Here is a 24,693-nt window from a genome sequence, read left to right as displayed (position 1 = left end):
GGTCGTCTACGCCAGTATTGATCGGGCACGCTTGTCATCATCACTCTCAAGACGTGTGAAATCGGCTACTCCCAAGCTCTCAACGGTAAAGAATTCCTTAACCATATCGTGCAAGTCAAGATCTTTCGTACATTCACAGATGTGGAAGCTAGCGCTGGCTGTGGGATTACTTCCTGCCGCCATTCCCGATATTGTCCAACCCAACTGAGTTCTGCTCGCGATGGGGTCGCCTAGTTGACCCTCTCGTATCTTCAACGCTGCTATCAGACTGGCGTTATTGGAGCCGATGAGGATTCCAGCTGTCACTGATTCAAAACTCGTGATAGGGAGTCCTTGCAGGTGAGTGTACTGCCGTGCCAACTTCTCGTAGTTCAAAGATTGCTGCGGCAGACTGAGGTTCTTCACTGTGCGCGTGTCGTTCAGTGTGTATCTTGCAGACTGCTTGGCGTCGCTGATCTCGATCAGAATCCGCTGAGATTTTGGTTCGTGTCGTGTTACATTGCTCGTCCATGTTAGACAAAGCGGAAGATCTTCTCCGTCGTCAATTCCGAGCTCTTTCGCCACCGTATTTTCTACCAAAGTCATGGATGATCCGTCGTCTAAAAACGCAAATGTTTCCACCGATCTACCTTTCCAGTACAAGCGTACAGGTAGATATTTGAAAAGAACAGAGTGCTTCTGAGTGTGATGTGCGTTTACCCGTTCACTTGTTTCTCCTGTTACCGCTGAGTCCTTCGTTTCATCTTTCGCCGGCTTGTTTGGCTTGTGGGGGGCAGAATGTAGGAGTTGGTGATGACGCATTGAACATCCCTCTATGCCACAGGTGGATTGTGTCTTACATGGTCGACGACCGTGCTTACCCAAGCACGTCCAGCACAGATGGTGATGTTGGACGACCTTCCAACGACTTTCTGGATCCATTTTCTTGAAAATTGCACAATCTTTAACTTTGTGCTGCGGATCCTCACACGCTAGACACCGTACTAATGGAGAGGGCTCTGGCTTCGATGACGGATCTCTTCGCTGACTCATCAACCCCATGAGCGTTAAGGAAGTTTCTTTCTTTCCCCTTCTCGTTCCTAGTCGGCAAGCCCTCAATTGCTATCCGAAATGATTGTAACGTCCAAAGCCGCTATGACAAGTGTAGACAAATAAGCCGAGAACGTACGAAGATCAACTGCTGGAAACTGCCGCTTGTACAACGCCCAATCCAGGCGCAACTGCCCCGGAACTTTCTCGACTAACTCTTGGAGTAACACTGGGTTGCACAAATGTGCCACTTGACTCGCAGCCTCAAGATGGTCGCAGAGATTATGCACAGCCATCCCAAATGAGATTAATGTCTCTAACCTATCCGGCTTTGGAGCCGGTACCTCCCTTACTTTATTTAATAAATTATGAAAAATAAGCTCAGGGCGCCCGAAAAGCATATATAAAGTGGACAACACCTGAGGTACACACGCCGGTAGCAGTAATCGACTTTTAACTGCGTCGTACACCTTACCTTGCAAAGCTCGTTGCAAACGCGCCAGATTTTCGACATCAGAATAGCCGCACGCCGTGGTTGAGTTGATGTTATGCACTGTAGAAGATCGGCCAATCCTCCGGATATCCTCTAAACGGTGGTAGATCTTTCGGCATCACCTGACGAGCCAATAGCTGGTGATGAGTCGGTCCAACTGGTGCATACGGATTTACGAGAACGTTCGGCTGCCCAGCGTATAACGGCTGACCTGAGAGAGGTTGCTGACCCGACTCAGATGGCTGATTAAAGAGAGGCAGTTGTCCAGGAACAGGCGGCTGACTCTAAATCGGTGGATGCCCGGTCACCGGTGGTTGATATATCGATGAAAGGAAATGCGCCGCAGTGCCGGTTGACACCTCACCAATCGTTGCTCTGGAATAAATTCGTGGATATGTCGCGACTGGGACCGTACTGCATACTGGAGTTGCTGTTGCCTGTGGGATACACATTGCTGGCAGTGGAAGTGAAGCCATTACTCGACTCCTCGGAATAGCTCCTTGGTTCATGTATTGTTCAAACCGTGGTGCCTGGAACGAGAGTGATGGCACGGTACTGTACGGCACGGTTGCTGGCAAAAACGTTGATGACCCGGAAGGCATTGTTGACATCGGTGCTGAGGTCATATTGGGTTGCACGGGGACCGAGATGGGAGCATACGATGAACTGGCCAGGTTATCTTTCATCGTTCCAGATACTGGCGTGGACGTTGAATTAAACGGGGCTGCCACTGATGCAGGAACTTCTGTCACAACTGGATGTATGAGTGACAGGTTCGTCAGCTGATTTTCCACCCTTTTCATCCATTCTTCCACTCGTCCTACTCCGGATTCCTCGACTATCGTAGTCATCGTCGGTAATTCCAGTTCTCCACTTTGCAGAATCTGACCTCTGACCTTCGAAATCGCTGACTCTAAATGTTGCTTCTTCCTTGCCAGCTCCAGCATGTGCTGAGATTCCATCTCCTGTTCTAGAAGCGCTTGTTGCTCTTGTAGTTGGCGAAGAGTAGCCTTTGTCTTTTCAGAGAACTGGGAGCAACAGCTCCCGATTGGGCTGATAACACTATCGCCTATAACTACAGCCGCAGCACCAGACGACATCGGAGTATTCGACACGTTCTCTAGCCCAGCAGTCACAATTGACAGTGTCGACGTTGAAAGGATCACCAGGCAGTGCTGCTAGTTCCCGCAACACAATATGTACAGACATTCAGGCCAGCAATGTTGTATACTGTACCAATATGGACTTGCTGTTGTAATGCCAGGAAGAAAGCTCTGCAGAGGATTCGAAATGAAATTTTGAAAATGATCTGACGCTCCCTCCCTGGTATAGTACTAATGAGTTACACAGAATATTCAATGTTGAAACATGGGAATATATGTCAAATAAAAAAAAATGCATTTAGACAAAAATCGTTGCATTCTTCTATTGCCACGATTAATGGGTTATGTATTTAGGTTAAGTAAATTGAAATCGTTTTTTTTCTATCTCATAAGCAAGTGAAATCAACCCATATGTAAAAATTCTGAACTGCTGCGGCAAACGAAATGTAATTTCAATGTTGATATTGTTGAAAAATCTATATAAATAAAATTGGAATGGTGTTTGTATGTCACGAAATGGCTTGAGGACGGGTGATTTGACTTACATGATTTTTTCACTGTTGAATTCGTCTAGAGCTCTGACGTGTTTGTGCGAAAAAAAAGTTTAGGAAAGTCTTCAGGATAGTGGGGAAAACGGGAGATTACTAATCTGTTATTTTCTATACGGGACTTGCATGGCGTTTTTCAACAGCCTACTTGATGGCAAGACGAAGTTTGCCAGGACCACTAGTTGGTAATAAAATCTTTATTTAGTTTTACTATATTAGGATAATAGTGTTGTCAAACACAGAACAGCTAGATATAAGAAATTAATGTATTGTTTGGACTGATAATAACAAAGGAATAAAAAAAGAAGTGAGAACTATTCATTGACAATGTAGAGGAATTTATAATTAAAGCACTCGCTCGATCTTAGCTTCTTAAAAATACAGTTTATGAAACAAGGCGTGTAAACATGTCAACACAAACGGAAAACTCAAACCCGATAGGGGGCAATCTGTTGCGGAAAGATCAAAAAATTATTGCTTCGACTCTTGCTGTTAGAGAAAAAATACATGCTACCCTTTTTTCCGCAGACTAGCTATCCGATAGATCCAATTGAGCTGCATCAAATGGCCATTCAGCCTTCCCATGTCCTGCAGTTGTCAATTAAACACAAAATTCTACTACGGCTTTGTTCAACGCGATATATTTATTTCCAGTTATCATACAGTGTGCCAATAGATATCTCTCCCGTCATCGTGTGCACCGGATCGGTACTCAGTGCAAAGTCCAACGTATAAAACATCATAAAACATTAATAACAAAAGCCCCTGCCAAGCCAAGCCGAGCGCCGGGGAACTGTATTTCACAACAGCCAACCAACTCCGATAGGGCACCGTTATCCGATGTGAATTCGAAGAGAGCCTCGGCGGGAAAACTGACCGACAATGTCTATGATGGTAGAAGGTAGAGGATTCCGTAGATACCTACGGAGGCTAGAGATCCGAACGATTTTTTTGCGACCCATTGCCACATGCTGGCAGAAACAAATAATTCCTGGTTTGCTCTCGAAAGTCCAGCAAACAGGAACTCCCACCGTGAATGCTTGTATTACTCGCTTGGTTCCCATCCGTAGCACTGAGAAGGGACGGGGGGATGTGAAAAAAAGTTTTTAAAACAAAGTCGTAAATTCAGCGATGGACAAAGTGAATTATCTGCCGATAGTGACAGCGTTTGGGGGTTTTCGCGTCAGACAGCATATATTTCCGTGAAAATGATGTGAAGAGTTAAATTGTAGGTTTTGGCGGCTTTTGAGCTGTTGTCTCAAAAATTACTTTTTTCTATAGTTTCTTTCGCTTGGAAATACCGTTTTGATTCATATTACGGAAACTTAAGGCCTCAGTGAAGTATAACCCAGCTTGGACCATACAAAATAAATCATTCTGTATGATTTTCTAGCGTTCTCGAGCGTCGGAAGCCCTTAACTTTCGGATGGTGGGTAAAGAATACGCGTCCGCAACTTGAATAAATTTAAATAAATCAAAACGTGTGGCCTTTTCATGATTCTTATTCCGGACGCTCCCTCACTTTTGCCTCATATTCCGGACGCTTTGATTCGAATTACGGACAGCTCATGATAATCATTAATGGAACAGTTAAATCATCAATTGAAATCGTTCAACCACTTAAGAGACGTCTAAGGTAGTTGGGCATTATAAATTTGCAATGATATTAATGGAAAAAACCTAATAAAACGAGCCTTGAAAATGACAACTTTTGGACGGCGAAAATTGAAACATTTCGTGTGAAATGTTTCCCATACAAACGAGAGTGTCCGGAATTTGAAGCTGTCCGTAATATGAATCAAAACGGTATATAGGATCGATGTACCAAAAGTCGAACAGTTATGCCCAAATATTAGTATAAAATCGAACATTAAAGTTATCTGAACGCTCCTTATCTTGGTGTTTTGAGAAAAAATATAAAAAATACGAGACATATATAAATCATATAGTAGTATATAATATCACTTGCGCCACTGTACGAACATATAGTCCAGTTTACGAAACGACAACAGTGATGATATTGCTGATTCTTTTACACGTTACGAAACCGCCTTCTGTTAAAATTTCATTCATAAAATAAGCGATCAGCTGTTCGAAATCGTCTCGTAAAATGAACTATTGTGACACTTTATAATTTCAGTTTTTATAGTAGCACTCACCTCACGGTGCAGACAAACCACGAATCATAATCGTAGTTTTACAAATCTTTTTTATTTTTTCTATGAAGAATAGATCAGAAGTTTTTGAAAATTCTTAAACATCCCTTTATTAAGTTTAATAAAAACAGCGGGGATTCGCTTGTTGGACCACGACTGCCTTCCAACTAGCGAATCCTACCCGTTAGTTGGAACGACTGACAGCTGGTGAAAATGCTACAGACTCACGCATCTGGGGAGAAAATCGTCACGAATTAGTTCCATATATGGAAACTTCATTGCGTCATCTTGACTTCTACTGACTACTTGACATCTACTTTTGACATTCGAGTGCTTTTTAGTTGGGATTTTTCCCAACCAGCGAACACACAACCATCGAGTAATTCCATGCACTTTGGCATGGGGGGTTTCAATCAGTCGGATTGTCTGAAACTCTGCAAATAGAAGCGCATTAATACGACGCATGTTGTGGCCGAATATGAGATCAGTAAGTTTCCAAAAACCCCACTGCCAAAGTAAATCATAAGTGCCAAGAAAGAATAGGATCCGCCTCCCTACTTGGTACAACTCATTATTCATGCCACGCTGCCAGATTGCCATTTTCTTGATTACCGCCGAGTAATGTTCGCAGCACTTTACGCTCAAAAACATTAAAAGCTTCCCGGTCGACCTCTTTTAACGTCCAGGATTCATGGCCGTATAGAGCAACAGGAAGGTTTAGTGTCTTCTATAGCACGAATTTTGTTTTCGTCTGCAGGCTACGGGACTTAAGCTGGTTACGGAGCCCGCAAAAAGCCCTATTCGTAGCTGCAAGACGTCTTTTCACCTCGTGGGTAATAAACGTCACTAAAGTACCAAGATACACCAATCATTCCACTACTTCAAACTTTTCACCACCCAGTATCACTTCGCTACCAACATCACGATTGGAACCACGCTGTCTACCGGCGATCTTGTACTTTGTTTTGCTGGTGTTGTAAGTCAAGTTCTTTGCACGCCTGCTCTCCTAATAGCTCCTTCGAAATCAATGTTGAACAAAAGGTTAGAAGTTGGATCCTTGCGTCCTTGATTTCGACCTATCAAACGTTACACGAATCATTCTAATCAGTTTCGTCGGAAAACCGTGTTCTATCATTATCTGCTATGACTCTTTTCAACTTATTGAATCGTACGCCGCCTTAAAAACAATAAACAGATGATGAGTGGTTATATTCCCGGGAAATATCAAGGATTTTGTACGCTGAATTGAGGAGTGTTGTAATAGGGCGATATTCAAAACTAAAAAGGCAATAGATGGCTCTTCTTCAATGGTAGTAAAAACGAAATCCTGAAGTAAAGAAAGCACCGCGGAAGATGAAATAAACACAAAAAGTTATGTATTCACTTTATACTTGATTTCTAATCACTACTTTTTTGGTCCAGTTTCCTAATTGCAAGCAAATTACGTTTTTCATTATTTTCCATACGTTTTGACAGTTCTCCGACTACCATTCTTCCATGCGCTTGTGTTGAAAGTTTGAGAAATTTGAGAATCCAGCGTAGCGCGATCAGTGAGAGGAATACAAACATCAGTGTCGCCGCTCGGTGGCCGGTAAGAGAAACTGAATGTTCGAAAGGTTGCTGTCTGTAATTTTTGCCGCTGGCGCCAACTGTTAGCGTTTGAGAACAAAATAAACAGTCATTACCCTATTGGCGCACTCCAGTTTGTGTCCCTTCTTATATAGAGGGCAGATGAGGCCCTCCAGCCAGCTAGCATGCAATTCTTCTTTCTCCCATATCCTTAACAGAGTACGGTGCAGTATATCGTGCAGCTGCTCACTACCGTGCTCGGAAAGTTCGGCCGGGAACTCGTCTTTTCCAGCAACCTTACAGTGCTTCAACTCCTGGATCGATTTTCTAACCTCATCTAGCGTCGTGGACTCCATACCTTGTCCATCGTTGCTGATGATTAATCTGTTCTCAGAAGCGCTCATGTTCTACCCGTTTAACAAATGCTCAAAGTGCTCTGTTCACCTGGCAGACATTGTTCTCATCCGTCACATTCTGGCACTCCTCATCAAACCAACCATGTCTGGGTCGTCGCAGGGAGTCTGGAAAGTGTCTATCACCTCTCGCGTTGCTGTGCTCATCGCAACGTGGATAGACTTCCACAGATTGTTGAGGTTGTCGCCTACGTTGGTCTCCCGTATCCGCTCATCAAGCTTCCAGCGGTACTCGTCTGCTACACCTTCTGTTTATAAGCGCTGGATATTGAAGCGCAACGGTCGCTGTGCTCTTGTGTTTGCCACGGTAGACAACCGTGCATGAATTTTACTAACAACGAGATAGTGATCATGTTTGGACCTCTAGTCGATGTTTGGACCTCTGAAGGTTCTCACATTGATGTCATCCGAGAAATTCCGGCCGCTCTCTGAAATGTGGTCTATGTATTTGGTTGCGCAGCTCGCCATTTGGGTGAATCAAGGTGGGTAGGCTCTCCGTACCAATTTTTGGAGGGAAAAAATCTTCTCTTCCGATCTGAGCGTTGACATACCCGATAACAATTTGTACCTATCTGTAGCAATTCCATAAAATAGAGAGGGGTAGAAACTCTGCCCGCTGCTAAGAAGCTATACTTTTGATCATGAAATTCAAAAGAAATAACTGATTTTGGCCAATCGTATCAATGGTAATTTTCAGTTTATCAATCTGCCTTTGAGGATCACCATAGAATACGTTTTCGTTCAGAATCAAGTTAATTAAGCGTTTACAACTGTCTGTTTGAAACTGCATAAAGTAGTAATGAACACATTTTCATCATAAAATGTTTTTCGCCATTTTAGATTGTTTATCCCGAAACGACGATTTGTTTGCTAACATTGAACTGTCTTGGCGGACCAATTCCCAGTGGAAATCGAAGATGGTGGCTCGTTTTTTCCCCATGGGGTTGTATTGTTGTGCCAGAATCCTGTAGGAACTGACATTGCTGTGCAAGTGCGAGGCAATCGAGCAGTGAGAACTGTCAAAGCGTGAACCAAATATGCATGTGTTAGGTTTGTTTTCAACTTTTCCTTCTAATGTTTTTGTTTGTAGAGCAAAAATAAATGAAATTTTTGCCTACAATTATATTTTTGTTATTGCGATAACAACCCCTATCCGACTACGGGCTACGATTTTTTTTTTCAAAATGTTACACTTAGATTTTTTTTACACGGGGTGTTGGAATATAACCTGCGCGAGAAATTTTTATCTGTGCTAACACGACCAACAACAAATTCTGGACAAACATTTCAAAAGGGCACATCGACATTGGTTAACATTGACTTTGCAAGGCGCTGTTGAGCCCAAATTAACTCGAACACGCTCACTAATACCACTATCAGGAAGAACTAACACAAATCTTCCTGATAGCGGTGTCAGTTTGCGTGAGCGGGCTAAAAGGGCTCAACAGCAACGTTTCTAAAAAAAAGGCTCAAAACCTCTTGGGCCCTTTTCAAATGTTTGTCCAGAATTGCGATCTCAGTCTGTGCAGTTACCAATCATGCATTTACCTTCACATCGACAGTCCAGAGTATTTAGGTACAACCAATCTATCTCATCCACTTCTACATCTGCTATGATCAAGTCATAATGGAGAGAGTCGAGCATCCATTTGAACCGATACAGCCTCCAAGCCATATCGATGTATTGGCCTTAGGATATTATCTACATCACTGAATCACAACAAATCCATTAGACGAGGAGTCAGTATCGATAATCCCATCAGCAAATCAAGATGTCTACATCATTTGTGGTTATGATTGTTTCTCTTTGTAATTCTGTGTCGTAATATTAAGATCAAAATAAAGTTAAGTTTTATGGCTATTAAGTGACATAAAAAAAGTGTTGTGCATGCAAATAAGCTCAAAACCGTGATTCATGACCCGAAAAAGATCTTCAAAGACATTATCAGTAGTGCCCAATGAATTCATGCCGTTACTCCAATGCCAATTGAAATTATGCATAAATGAAGGTTGCCGTATGTTGCCGTATGCTATTAAACACGCAAAAAAAAACCGTGCCTTTTTCCGAATCCGTGTAAAAAACCCGTGTTAATTCTGAAATCCGTGTAAACAAGAAAAATAAAAGCCGTGTTTAATTCGAAAACAAAAAAGTATCGCGAGTGAACGTTCAATTCAGATGATTTAGATGTGGTTTATACTAAATGCAATCCAAAGGCCTCTAGTTTCATATACTGGTACTAGTGCACAAATATATTTTATTGTGCTCTTGAATAAGGTCGGGTAAAAAACGAATCAACTTCCTTTTCTGAACAGTTTAATAATAGTAAATGGTGTATAAACACCGCTAATTAAAAACACTTAAACAACAATGCTCTTGGTCTATCGCCAGCTTTAAAGGCGAATCCTGACGTTATACCTCTCCCAACCTCCAACTCCGTAGCACTTACGAGGGTGTCGCTGAGTCGGTGGCCTCTCATTAAGTAAGTGCTGCATCAACATATCTTTCCCCTATCCCAAGTTACGGTAAAGATGGGCGTGGCCGGGAATAGTGATAATCATGCATTTAATATTATTGTTCAAGATTGGATCAAGGTTCACTCCCCTGCCTTGTTCCTGAAAGCAATCTGGACGAGATTATTGATACAAGAACATGAATGTTGCTAGTATCCAATCTACGAAGTATACCGTAACTACGCTAACGCTATAAACACCGCTAATATAACAGAAAACGATAACTACCGAAAAGTTAAACACAGTGGCGTAGCTAGAATTTTCGGGGCTCGGTGCGGAGTCAAATTCGGGGCCCTTTAAAATGAATTTAGTCAACTGGGCTATTAGCAGCTAAATATCTTAATATATGAACTTAGAGACCTCATGACTCAAAGAAGTGATCAAAAAAAGACTGATCAGTAAATACGTTTCTATAAAGATTCCTCGAAAATTCCAACCGGTGATCTCAAAGAATATTTTTCAAAATTTCCGTTAGGATTTCTCGTAACGTTACGCCAAAGATTACTATATGTATTTAATGTTTTTCTTAAAAGGAAATTCAGGTGTTTGCTTAAAGTTTACTTTAGTTAATAATTCAAAGATTTCCTCAGGAGTTCATTGAGTGATTCCTTCACAAATTTCAACAACGAATTGCTTCCAGACTTTTTGTTCGGGGTACCTTGAGGAATTCATTTTTACAAACATACCCTCCGAAATTACTCCAGGAATTTCTTCAAACAATAATTTCTCAAGGAGATGATCTTTCTCTGAACACATCCAGCGATTCTTCAATAGAATTCAGAAATTCATCTGAAAATGCATCGGGAGATTTTGCCTATGCTTCCTTTCGAAATTTTTCAACAGGGTTTTCCAATAGTTTCTCAAAGAAGTTCTCAATGCATTTATCCAGGATTTCTCTAAGAACGTCTTCAAGGGTAGTAAATTTTCTAAAAATAATTGGAAGGAATTCCCACAAAAAAAATCCGGTTGATATTTCTAAAATAAAACGTAAAGATATCACTAATTCTGGTAAAATGTATAATGAATTCCTACAAGAGAGAAGTCTTTTACAAATCTCCGAATTTCTTTCAGACTCTTCAAAAAGTCTCGGATAAGTATCCCGCAAAACTGATAAAGTAATTATTGGAGAATTGAATTGAGGGAACTATAGGAATAACTGCTGTAGCATTTTGTGATCTTAAATTCTTAATGAACAATTAAACTGCAGAATCCATATAACATTTACTTCACGAACTAATTGAGAAATGTTTAAAAGAATTCTGGTTGAATTCAAGGTACAATTTCTGGGAAAATTCGTAATAGGTTTTGCGAAATAATTCGTAGTAATATTTATGGAATAATGTCAGTGGCAATCTGTGGGACAATTCCTGAAGGAGTAGTTCTAAAATCACAGAAAGTAATACTGAAATAAATAACATGAGAGCTTAATGAAAATTGCTACACGATATGTTTCAACACTAGAATAAACCTATGTATAATTTCTCGGAAGTATTACTGTTAAATTTTTTCTCTAGTTACTGCTCTGCGATAGTAATTACTATCGGCTGATCAAATTCTAGAAGAATTAGTGGAGTCATCCTATTTATGAATTAGTGAACGATTTCCTGTAGATAATACTGGAAAAATTTGCGAAAAATTGAACCTTGAGAAATCATCCAAAGATTTACAAACAAAATTCCCGAGAGAATCACTAGAAGAATCTTTATGATAATTTTTGGAGGGATCAATGGAGGAGTCTTTGTATGTATTCTTGAAGAAAGTTCTAGAATTCCTGAAGCTTTCCCATGATAAATGTGTAAACCTATGGAATAGTCGCGTAGTTATCTCTGGAGAACAAACATTTATTTTAAAAGGTTTGGAGACCGGCTTGGATTGGAATATTGGTCATGATAAAAATGTTTCCAAAGGAGTTCCTGGCTGCCTCAGGCCCATGTTTTTGAGAGACCCCAGATATTTGATGATATACAGAATAATGTATTTTTGAATCCTTGAACACGATGTTCTGGTAAACTGATTTTCCCTTCGTGTATACATTATAGTTTTCAAAAACTGAATTTCTACTACTATGAGAAATATTCACCATGATTTTGGGGCCCCTATGAACTCGAGGCCCGGTGCGGACCGCACCCACCGCACCCCCCTAGCTACGCTACTGGCTAAACATTACATATACTTTGCAATTGGATTAAATGGACAAATTGATGTGAAATTTTGCGAAAAAGTTACACGTCTTCTCAGGGAGAATCGAACTCACGACTCCCTGATCTCTAGTTAGGGCGCGTTACCCCTACGCCATGAGAGGACTCATGAACGCAGAAGTTAACCTGAATTCGGTTTCAGCTCAATAATCACGTGGTCCTTTTTCGCATAGTGCATCTCTTTCGGAAGAATTAGATGCCCATCCAAACACAACGCTTTCTATTCATAGGTATCCAATGCCTAGCCCGAGAGCGCATTATTTTTAAGGTATGGAAATAGCACACTACACTAGCCAGCAACTGTGCTGGCTGAGGTTTCTATTGTGTGAGCTTCCAATGGGTCGATATGGGAATAGTCATGACAAACAAGAAACTGCTCCATGATTTTTTTTCAGAAATTTTCCCAAAACTTCTTCATGGTGTTGCCACAGGAATTCAACCTGGAGGCATTTAGAGAAATGCTTTGTTGAATCCTCTGAGGAAATATCATTGGAATCCCTGAAGGAATATCTTTTTGAATTTTGTAGAAGATTTCTAATACCTAGAGTAGAAGATTTTATAGTTGAATTCTTCATGGACTTCCAGGTAGATTCTCTCACGGAAATTTTGGTAGGTTTTCTTTAAAAAAAATTGTGGACTCCTGGGAACATTTTTTGGTTAATTATCTTGAGGAATTTCTGGTGACTCTAGATAAATGTGATAACTGCTCGGAGAATTTTTGAATTATTGGAGAAATCACTGGAAAAATATTCGAAAGAGGTAATCTCTGGTGAGTTTATTCTGGAGATTTCTAGTTTGAATCCTCTAGAATCCTTGGAGGAAATTCTAGCGAAATTTTTGAAGGAATTCCTGGTGAAATCCCTAAGGGAATTTTTGGTAAAAATCCATGAAAAATTTCATAAAAAATTTATGGTAAAATCACTGGGGAACTTTCAATGGAATCCCTAGAAGAAAAGCTTATGAAATTCCTGAACGAATTCCTAATTGAATCTCTATAAGAACTCCTTATGAAATCCCTGAAGGAAATGATTAGAGGATCTACTAAATGAATTCTAGAGAAACTCTTGATAGGATCTCTGCAATTCCTAAAGAAAATCTTGATGGAATTTCAGCAGCAATTTCTGATAAGATTCCTGAAGGAACTCCTTACGAAATTCATGGAGAAACTCCTTATGAAATCCCTAGTAGAAATCCTGTGCATTTCCTTTATTAACTCCTGACATAATCTTTTGAGGATCTCCAGGTGGAATCTATGAAGGAACTTCTGATGGAATCTCTCAAGGAACTCCTGATGGAATCCCGATAGATACTCCTAATGGAATTCCAGGAGGAATTTTTGATAAGATTTTGTATGAAATTCTTGATAGAATGCCTGGAAGAACTTCTTATGATATTACTAGAGGACTTCCCGATGAAATTATTTGAGGAACTTTGCATATAAGGAAGAACTCCTGATTAATAACATAAGTAATCTGAAATCTCTGAAGAACTCTTGATAGAATCCCTGGAGATAATCCTGATGAAATCACCAGAAGAACTCTGATGTAATCTCTAAAGGTACTCATTATAGAATCTCTATAGGAATTCCTGGACAACTTTGACGAATTGCCAAAGATATTCCTGAAGGAACTCCTGATGTAATCCCTAGAGGAACTCCCGATGGAATCCTCGAAGAAACTTCTAATGGAATTGCTAGAGGGATTCCTTATGTTATACATAAAGAAGTTTCAGTTGAAATCCGTGAAAAAACTGTTTGTCAAACAGTCTGAGTCGTCTGTGGGCTGCATTACTCCCGCAGTCTTCAAGAATGGTCTCATCGAGCTCACCCTCTTCCAACAACGTCACAAGAAAGTGGTCAGAGACAATGTGCTGCAATAGGTTCTGATCTCAGTTGTATCGGAAAAGTGTCGTTTATTGATCGAAACGTGGTTGATTTGTGATATTGTCTGCTGTGGTGATCTCTTGTACATATTGGATATCGTAAGCTGTGCTGAAAACAGGTGCTACAAATGGACATATTCTTGAAGGTGGCTACAAATCTATCAATTGCAGGCCGTTCTCGTGCGTCATCCGATGGGTGCTGAACTTTCCAATCTGATCTTCTCATGATCTTTACGTTGTGGCTAGAGCAGCGGCCATACCGAGTTCGAGCTACTCGTAAAATGCGTCTCTGATGATGAGTGCTTCCGAAGTGAGGGCTATGAACATTCCTTTGATCCTCAACTTTACATTCTTTCGATGATCGGATACCTCCCAATGATGACATTGATTCTGTCCAGCGCATCTACAGCAGCGATGCGATGTCGAACCGGCGGATCTTCAGTACATAGAAGAGAATTTATATGTTCTCAATAAAGCTGAGAGATCTACAGTTCTCTATCCCGAGTTTTCAATCGCAAGTCCTTTTATGTCGTGGTGGTTTTGTCGATCGTTCCTGTCCGAATTTACTCATTGTAGTTCCTGTGCGTGATTTTCTACTATTTGCTTGCAAAGCCTGACACCAACTCCTAGATTTTCGAAGGACCGTAATGCGCTGTTCAACTTAGGGTCCTTTTTTGGAACTTTGACGATGATCAGTCAATCCTGACATGATGTAGAGACACCTCTGGTTCGCAGGTGAAACCCCTCCTCCCCTGTCAGCATACGACAAAAGTTCTCTCTAAATCGGGTTTGTAATCCAATCTTTTATAAGCCTAAGAACCACACGAAGGTCTACTTTATTTCTTCAGGCACGCGAAGTACCAATGGTACACCCCAGACAACCAGAATTTACGTAAAACGAATTACCTTTTGCTTTATGCGATGCTTATATGTGCAAAGTTTCACATATAAGATTTCGCGAAAAGGACTTATACGTTCAAAAGTGGAGGCGATATATTTGCATATTTCATATGATGTTACATAACATGCAATACGAGTTTATAGATTTTCTTGCGAATTAGTATGTGCTTTTATGCGATTAAATTTATGATAACAAAGCTGATTTGACAGCTGCATCAGATTTATCAGACTTACTTTGTTCTAGTATATGGGATGAAACGAAATGTACATATGAACTCATAAAATAGCGTTTAATGCGAGGAAACTCATCGTTCGCACGATTTCATCCGCCATGTAGTGCGGGAGTGATGCAATTTGTGCAATTAATCGTTTTTTTTTTTCGTATGCTGCTATGCGAGTTCTGGTTGTCCACCAGCATTTACCAGTTCTTAATTGCTGTTTTCCATATAATTGTAACCTTAACGGACCCTTTTTTCACGAATCGCTTTCTTTTCTCTCTTTATTCTTTTCCCGTCAAAATAGGTCCACTTCTTCCGGAACAACATCCTACTATGTGAATATGCCCTCCCACCGCCAGTGTCGGCACACATCAGCCGTGTAGAATTAGCCGTTCCTCCTCCCGTTGGACAAAGCCACATGCATTCACCATCAACCGTCCCGAAGTGAGCAACGAATGGAAAACCTACGGACGCCGAGCTTTCGTGAACCTCCGGTAGCTCCAGGAAGGCCACAGTGGGGTCGGTGGCAGCGGTGCTGACCAAACTGCCTGTGGCATGTTTTGGACCACGATGCCGTCGTCGTCCTTTCGGCAGCAGGTGGCATCCCTCCTAAAGTCATCGTCATCGATAGCAACCGGGCGAACAGAAAGCGGCAGAACAGGTGTGACTACAGCGAAAGCCCCGCCGACGACTGCGAGCACGACGATAGTCAATTTAATCAAATTAACTCGACTCACTACGGGCAGCAGCGATATGGCGGCGATACGTGGTTTATGAAGGTCGATCCTGTTTGGTGGATGTTGTGCTGTTTCCTTTTTTGTTCGGTGGACCCAATTGGTGGGATGTTCATAAACAGTGCTGACAATAACAGGAAATTGGAGAAGTGTGAAAAACGTGGATGAGAAAAAACTAAAGTGTCAACATACATATACGAAAGTGGGGGTGAAATAGAGTGCATTATATTAGATAAAGTTATACAAGAGATCCTAGCTAATTAATTGATAGGGCAGACGCGATGGGATTGGTGAACTACGCGACAGTGTTAGCGCTGCTGCATCTGCTGCACATTCCAGGTGAGTGAACTTAGGAAAATGTTTTTCATGGGAGGTCAGCTACTATGTAGTAAAATGAAGATTACTGGATTATATTGACGTTGGAAACGTGCTTCGGCTTCTGTTAATTAAACAACATTAAGCTCCATTGACGCCCGAATGTTTTCATATTCATAGTAGGTCACCTGATTCTTTATGGAGTATCGCAATAAGATAATATGTGAATGTGGAAATCGTAATTTGAATGGAAATCTTTGCTAACATTTTTTCAACAGTATACAGTGGGTCATATGCACGCAAAATAATGAAAAAATAAAAAAAACACTTGAACATTTTTGCAAAGAGTACAGGTGGTATGGCGCATTAAAAAGTGACATGATATTGTGAAAAACATAATGTAATGGTAATAAAATGTTGATAAAAATATATGAAAAAAAAACAATTGTAATTCCCACAGGATTCTCAAAAAATATTCAGCTTATTCCCACAGAATTTCCAATTATATTTTCCCAAATTGCTCACAGAATTCCTAAGAGCTTCGCACAAATTCCCAGAGAATTCTAAAAAGATTCTCAAAGTAATTCTCCAGGATCCTCCCAACAATTCTAATTTTTTGCTACATAAGTCTCCCAGGATTCCTTCCGAACAACACAGATACCCTTGAATCCGGACTGAAATACCAGAAGCCACATTGCAATCCCAGGATCCGTACTGGACTCCCAGCATCCAAACTGGATTCGCACTGAAATAGCAGAATCCTTACTGGATATCCAGGATCCACATGGCATCCCAATCTCCACACTAGAAGCCCAGGCTTCCTAAAATATATACTGAAATCCTAGGAACCACATTGGATTCCTAGATTTCACACTGGAATTCCAGCTTCTACACTAGAATTCCAAGATCAAAAATGAAATCCCAGTATCAACACTAAATGGCCAGGATTCACACTGGAATACGAATATCCACACTGGAATTCAAGTTTCCACATTTGAATCACAGAATTCACACTGGAATACCAGGATCCATAGAATCGCAGCATCCATAGAATCCCAGCATCCGCACTGAAAGTCCAACATCCACACTGGAGTCCCAAAATCTACAATGGATTCCCAGGATCCATACTGAAATCCTATGTTTCACACTCGAATATGAATATCCATACTGGAATCCAATCTACACCGGAATTCCAACATACACATTGGAATCCCAGAGTCCACACTGAAATCCCAGGATATTCTTCTTCTTCTTGACATTACGTGTTCACTGGAACAGAGCCTGCTTCTCAGCTTAGTGTTCTTATGAGCACTTCCACAGTTATTAACTGAGAGCTTTCTTTGCAAAGTTGCCATTTTTGCATTCGTATATCGTGTGGCAGGTACGATTATACTCTATGCCCTGGGAAGTCAAGAAAATTTCCATTACGAAAAGATCCTGGACCGAGCGGGAATCAAACCCAAACACCTTCAGCATGGCTTTTCTTTGTAGCCGCGGACTCTAACCACTCGGATAAGAAAGGCCCCAGGATCCCAGGATCTACACTGCAGATTAAAATCCAATAACCCACACTGGAATATCTGGATCCAAACGGAAATCTAAGGATATACATAAGAAACCTAGGATACTCCAACTTAAATTCTGCATTGCACATTACAATCCCAGAATCCACATCAAAATCCTAGGGTCAACGCTACAATCCCTGAATTCACACAGGAATCCCAGGATCTACACTAGAAATCCTCTCAAGCTCTATACAGAAATCCCAGGATTAACACTGGAAACCCAGAATCCTTATTGAAATCCATGATCCACACTTTAATCCCAATATTTACACTGTACTCAAAGGATCCACACAGAAATATCAGAAGGCTGTTGTATAAGAGTCCACACTACGATTCCAAAATTATCAATTTAATCATAAGATTTACATTGTTGCCAAAGGATATTGTGGATCCTTTAGCAACAATGTAAATCTTATGATTAAAGTAGTAATTTTGGAATTCCAGTGTGATTCTTGGAATTATTATGGGGACACTGATATTCCGGCCTGAATTGTGGTATTTAAGTTTGAATCACTCGATTCCCAAGATCCACACTGGATTCCCAGGATCTACACGAGGGTCTCAAGATCGACACTGGAAAACTAGGATTCACACTGGAATTCCAATACCCACACTTAAATAAGAGGATCCACACTGAAATACCAGAATCCATACTGTAGTTCTGGCATCCACACTGGTATTCCAAGGTCCACATTGAAATCCTGCGATCGGAGTATGGAATCCCAGGATTCGCATTGTAATCAAAAGATCCACACTTAAATACCAGGATTCACACTTGAGTTCCAGGATCCACACTCGAATCCTAGGATTCATATTTGAATCCCAAGTTTCACACTGATCCTCATAACAATCACTGGATCTAAATTAAAATCCAACGATCAACATTACAAATCCAACATCCACACTTGGAATCAAATAAACCACACTGAAATATCAAGATTCACACTAGACTGCTACTATTCACACTGTAATCCTAGGATCCATACTGGAATCAAAGCTTCCACACTGAAATACCAAGATCTACATTGGATGCCAAGGAGCTACTCTGGAATTCAAGAGTTCACACTGAAATCCCAGGATTCACACTAGAGTCGCAAGATTCACACTGGAATCCCAGGATCGACACTCAAATTATGCGATCCACAATACAATCCCAGGATCCACACTGGAATCCTACAGTCCACACTACAATCCCAGGATCCAGAGTGGAATCAAAGAATCCACATTGAAATCCTAGGATCCACATGGGAATCCCATGATATACACTGGCATTCAAGTAGACACAGTGGTATCCCATGATCCATCCTGAAATCTCAGAATTCACACAGGAATCCCGGAATCCTTATTGGCTCCTAGGATCATTCTACAATATTTCATGCATCTCTCATTTTGGAATCCACGCTTATTGTGACATAAGACGAGCGTGGTGATGCCGACAAAAGCTGGTAACAAAACAACTCGAAAAATTTAAATATTTTATCCTTACTGCGCAACATAGTGGAAGAAATGTGAATTAAAAGTCCTGTCATAAGACTGCCCTTGCTCTTTTTTACAACTTTTCCGAAGTTACCATCCATCTATTTTATCTAAAAGCTTAACTGTATGTATAACAGTAACTGATCTCAAAATAGATCACTGGGCGTTAATAGGTTTAACAACATTGGGGTCATCCGATATGAATTAGAGCTTTACGGTGGGAGATCTGAGATTTCAGCGGGAATTTTGGGAATCTGGTGGAGTGAAAATTATGATATAGTGAAAACTCTAGGATTTTGATGAATCTGATGCGATTGTTGAAATTTCGGTAGAAATTCTAGAAATATTGGAAACCTCGTAAGAATATTACGATATCGGTAAATTTTCTGGGATTTTGGTAGAAATTCGGAATATCTTTTTTATTTCTTGTAGCGAATTCTTCTTGAAAAAAAAAGAACTTATAGCCTCGGAAATATCTGCGATTGTAGTAGTATTGTAGTCGTATTTCGTGGGTTTCCTACTAGAATCTTTTGATCTTCGACTGGAATCTTTGCGAATCTGATTAGAATTCTTGTGAATTTGACTGCAATGCTTTCGAATTCGTGTGGAAAATTAGCCAATCAAGTGAAATCCTTGTGAATGCAACTGTAATACTTTGCGCGAGTACGCCCGCTGCCCAAGCCACGACGTCAAGATCATCATAGGAGATTTGAACGCTCAGGTTGGCCAGGAGGAGGAGTTCAGACCGACGATTGGAAAGTTCAGCGCCCACCGGCTGATGAACGAGAACGGCCTACGACTGATAGATTTTGCAGCCTCTAAGAATATGGCCATTCGTAGCACCTATTTCCAGCACAGCCTCCCGTAACGGTACACCTGGAGATCACCTCAGCAGACAGAATCGCAAATCGACCACGTTTTGATCGATGGACGGCACTTCTCCGACATAACCGACGTCAGAACCTATCGTGGCGCTCACATTGACTCCGACCACTACCTGGTGATGGTGAAACTGCGCCCAAAACTATCCGTCATCAATGATATACAGTACCGACGCCCACCCCGGTACAATCTCGAGCGACTGAAACAACAGGATGTCGCAAATGCGTACGCGCAGCATCTTGAGGCAGCGTTGCCGGATGAGGGCGAGCTCGATAGGGCCCCTCTTGAGGACTGCTGGAGGACAGTCAAAGCAGCCATTAACGACGCTGCCGAAAGCATTGTCGGATATGTGGAACGGAGCTCAAGAAACGATTGGTTTGACGAGGAGTGCCAGGAGGTTTTAGAGGAGAAGAATGCAGTGTGGGCTGCAATGCTGCAGCATGGTACGCGGCAAAACGTGGAACGATACAGACTGAAGTGGAAACAGCAAACCCGTCTATTCCGGGACAAAAAGCGCCGCCTGGAAGAGGTGGAATGCCAAGAGATGGAGTTGCTGTACCGTTCTCAAGAAACGCGGAAGTTCTATCAGAAGCTCAACACATCCCGCAAAGGCTTCGTGCCGCGAGCTGAGATGTGCCGGGACAAGGATGGGAGCATCTTGACGGACGGACGCGAGGTGATCGAAAGGTGGAAGCAGCACTACGATGAACACCTGAATGGCGCAGAGAACACAGGCACAGAAGGTCAGGACAGCGAAGGCGATGGCTACGTCAGCACAGCGGACAGCGGAAATCAACCAGCTCCCACGATGGGGGAAGTTAAGGATGCCATTCAACAGCTCAAGAACAACAAAGCCGCTGGCAAGGATGGTATCGGAGCCGAACTCATCAAGATGGGCCCGGACAGGTTGGCCGCTTGTCTGCATCGGCTGATAGTCAGAATCTGGGAAACGGAACAGCTACCGGAGGAGTGGAAGCAAGGCGTTATATGCCCTATCTACAAAAAGGGCGACAAACTGGAGTGTGAAAATTATCGTGCAATCACCATCCTAAACGCCGCCTACAAAGTGCTATCCCAGATTCTCTTCCGTCGTCTATCACCTATAGCAAACGAGTTCGTGGGAAGTTATCAAGCAGGTTTCATCGACGGCCGCTCGACAACGGACCAGATCTTTTCCGTGCGGCAAATCCTCCAGAAATGCCGTGAGTACCAGGTCCCTACGCACCATTTGTTCATCGATTTCAAGGCGGTATACGATAGTATCGACCGCATAGAGCTATGGAAAATCATGGACGAGAACAGCTTTCTCGGGAAGCCCACAAGATTGATCAGAGCAACGATGGACGGTGTTCAAAACTGCGTGAAAATCTCGGGCGAACACTCCAGTTCGTTCGAGTTTCGGCGGGGACTACGACAGGGCGATGGACTTTCGCGCCTGTTGTTCAATATTGCGCTTGAAGGTGTTATGCGGAGAGCCGGACTTAACAGTCGAGGCACGATTTTCACGAGATCCGGACAATTTGTTTGCTTCGCGGACGACATGGATATTATTGGAAGAAAATTTGAAACGGTGGCAGATTTGTTCACCCGCCTAAAACGCGAAGCAACAAGAGTCGGGCTAATGGTGAATGCGTCGAAAACAAAGTACATGCTGGTTGACGGAAATGAGCGCGACAGGACCCGCCTAGGAAGCAGTGTTACGATAGACGGAGATACCTTCGAGGTGGTCGACGAGTTCGTCTACCTCGGATCCTTGTTGACGGCTGACAACAATGTTAGTCGGGAAATACGAAGGCGCATCATCAGCGGAAGTCGTGGCTACTATGGGCTCCAGAAGGAACTGCGGTCAAGAAAGATTCACCCCCGCACCAAATGTACGATGTACAAAACGCTCATAAGACCGGTAGTTCTCTATGGGCATGAGGCGTGGACTATGCTCGAAGAGGACTTGCAAGCTCTTGGGGTTTTCGAACGCCGAGTGCTAAGGACGATCTTTGGCGGCGTACAGGAGAACGGCGTGTGGCGGCGAAGGATGAACCACGAGCTCGCTCAACTCTACGGCGAACCCAGTATCGTGAAGGTAGCTAAAGCTGGAAGGATACGCTGGGCAGGGCATGTTGCAAGAATGCCGGACAACAACCCTGTAAAGATGGTGTTCGCCACGAATCCGGTCGGAACAAGAAGGCGTGGAGCGCAGCGAGCTAGGTGGATTGACCAGGTGCACCTGGAGAGCGTGGGTCACAGTCGAGGATGGAGAGAAGCGGCCATGAACCGAGTAAATTGGCGAATTATTGTTGGCGAGGCTTTATCAAGATAATTGATGTTAATCCAAATATGTAAGTAAGTAAGTAAGTAAGTAAGTACTTGCGAATTTGACTAGAATCCTTGCGAATCTAACTTGAATTCTTGCGAATTTCATTGAAGAATTTGCGGATCAGACTGAAAACTTTGGGAATGCGACTACCGTTTTGTCTCAAATTCCGAACAGACTCATATTCCAAAAACTCGGTTTTTGTATGGCGATTTGGTTGAAATGTTTCGCTGAAATATGTCATCAACTTACAAGGAAATGGCAGTCAATTGCAATTCAATTCAAACGTCTTCCAATCTATTTTATACCTCGGGAGTAGTGATGATTCTCTAGTTTGAAACCAGTAGAATAAGCTCAGATAAATTTATTTGCGAAATTATTTATCTGAATACGATTTATTCGTGCTGTTCGGAATTTGAATCAAGGTGTTCGGAATATGAGACAGAATTTACACAGTGTTCGGCATTTGAATCAAAATGTTGTTCCATACTTTTATGTAAAAACAATACTAAAACTAATTAAATCTAGATTATTTTCGGTACACCCAACAGCTAACAGTTAGACTTTGCGAAGAAATTAAAATTTTCACAAATATCAGCTAATTTATGCCAATCATATACATTTGAAGTCACTGTTGGCCTTAAGTGTTCGGAATATGAGTCAAAACGGTATATCCCTTGCGAATCCTACTGGAGCCCTTGCAAATTCGATTGGAATCCTTGATAATCCGACTGAATTCATTGAAAATCCCGCTGGAAAACTTGTAAGCACTACGGGAGTTCTTGCGTATCCAGCTGGAACCTTTGTAAATTCGACTGAAATCATTAATAGCCTACTGAAATAATTGAGATTCTGATAGAAAATTGGCGAATTCTACTGAAATTACTGTGAATCAAACTGGAACCCTTGCGAATCCGACTAAAATCTTTAAGACTCCAATTGGAATCTTTGTGAATCCGACTGTTATCCCAAGGATTCCTGTCAATTTCGCAAGGATTGATGACTGTTACGCAAAAATACAAATCGGATTTAAAACGACTCCAGTCATAATCACAAGGATTCTAATCAGATTTCGGTCGGATTTACAAATAGTTTCAGTAGGATTCGAATGGATTCCGGTTAGATTCGCGAGAAATTCAGTCGGATTCACATGGATTTCAGTTGGATTCGCAAAGATGTCAGTTAGATTTGTTAGGATTTCATGCAAATTCGCAAGGATTGCAGTTGGATTCTCAAGGATACCATTCGAATTCGCAACAATTTCAGTCAGATTCGCAAAGATTGTAGTTGGCTTCACAAGGAATTTAGTTGAATTCGCTAGAATTTTTGTCTGATTTGCTTGGATTTCCGTAATTTCAAAGTCATACAAGGACTGCAGTAAGATTCACAAAGATTCCAGTCGCATTCCTAAGGCTTTCAGTCGTATTTGCAAGGATTTCACTCGGATTTTCAAGGATTCCAGCCAGATTCGCATGAATTTCTGTCGGGTTCACAAGGATTTTACTAAGATTCGCATGGATTTCACTTCAGTTTCGTAAAGATTTCAGTCAGATTTGCAACGATTCCAGGATAACAAATTATGAAAATAATACATGAAAATAAATTAGATTTCATCAGAGCAACGTTGTCAATTTTGATGATTTTCATTCTGCTTGGAGAGGTCTTCTTATATTACGGCTTTTTTTTCTCTTTCGTGTTCTATGTATAACGTGGGGTCTCAATAAGAAACACTATAATAAAGGCGAAGGTTATATTGCATACAAGGACCAAATAAGTACTTCTGCCAGCACGCTTTTTGAACCTAAAAAAAATGAGTTCCCTTTGAATTTAAAATATTTTTTCTAAACAAATTCGGTAAAACTTGTTTTTGTGGTATCTGTTAAATTGTTGCTCCAAAATAACTTGTTTAATTTTAAGATATTGATTTTGTTAAATTTTAAAAATCAGATAAGCATGAGCATGAGCATGATTGACCGCCCGCAGTTGCTACTCCGTTATTGCAAGAACAGCTGTACTTACACAGGGAACCATCAGACACTACTCGGGATCAGTAGCATCCTCAATGTGTAAGTACTGGTGCTCTCATTATTATAACAAACAATACCGGCGCCGGCTGCGTCCGAATGCAGGTCAATTTGGGAATGGGAGGGAAATGTTGACGTGTTACTTGCTTTACAGAAGCCGAGGAGTCCTCTGCACTTCCACAAGAAAACACTGGGAGTTTGGATATGGGAAAGAATTCGTTTTGGTAAACGATATATATATAATTCGAAATGAATACGTGAGCATAAACACGAATGACCGACACTGATAGTGCGGTTACTACGCAAAACGGACACGATTCTGATTTCGTTGCTCGCTAAACAGGAGCATACAACAGGTTCAACGTAT

General features: G+C 41.6%; 1 protein-coding gene across 1 annotated transcript in view; it reads left to right on the top strand.

The window, feature by feature from the left end:
• Positions 1-24,693, top strand: part of LOC5564829 (carbonic anhydrase-related protein 10) — a 411,830-nt gene that overhangs the window by 185,196 nt on the left and 201,941 nt on the right. Inside the window, exon 2 of the mRNA XM_021841520.1 lies at positions 15,324-16,092. Within this exon, the coding sequence (XP_021697212.1) occupies positions 16,035-16,092 (58 nt within the window). The 5' untranslated portion in view covers positions 15,324-16,034. The remainder of the gene's footprint in view (positions 1-15,323; positions 16,093-24,693) is intronic.

The sequence above is a fragment of the Aedes aegypti genome, chromosome 1 (genome assembly GCF_002204515.2).
Source record: "Aedes aegypti strain LVP_AGWG chromosome 1, AaegL5.0 Primary Assembly, whole genome shotgun sequence".
Taxonomy (NCBI): Eukaryota; Metazoa; Arthropoda; class Insecta; order Diptera; family Culicidae; genus Aedes; species Aedes aegypti.
Note: the sequence above shows the minus strand (reverse complement) of the source record. Positions and strands in the feature narration are given on the sequence as shown.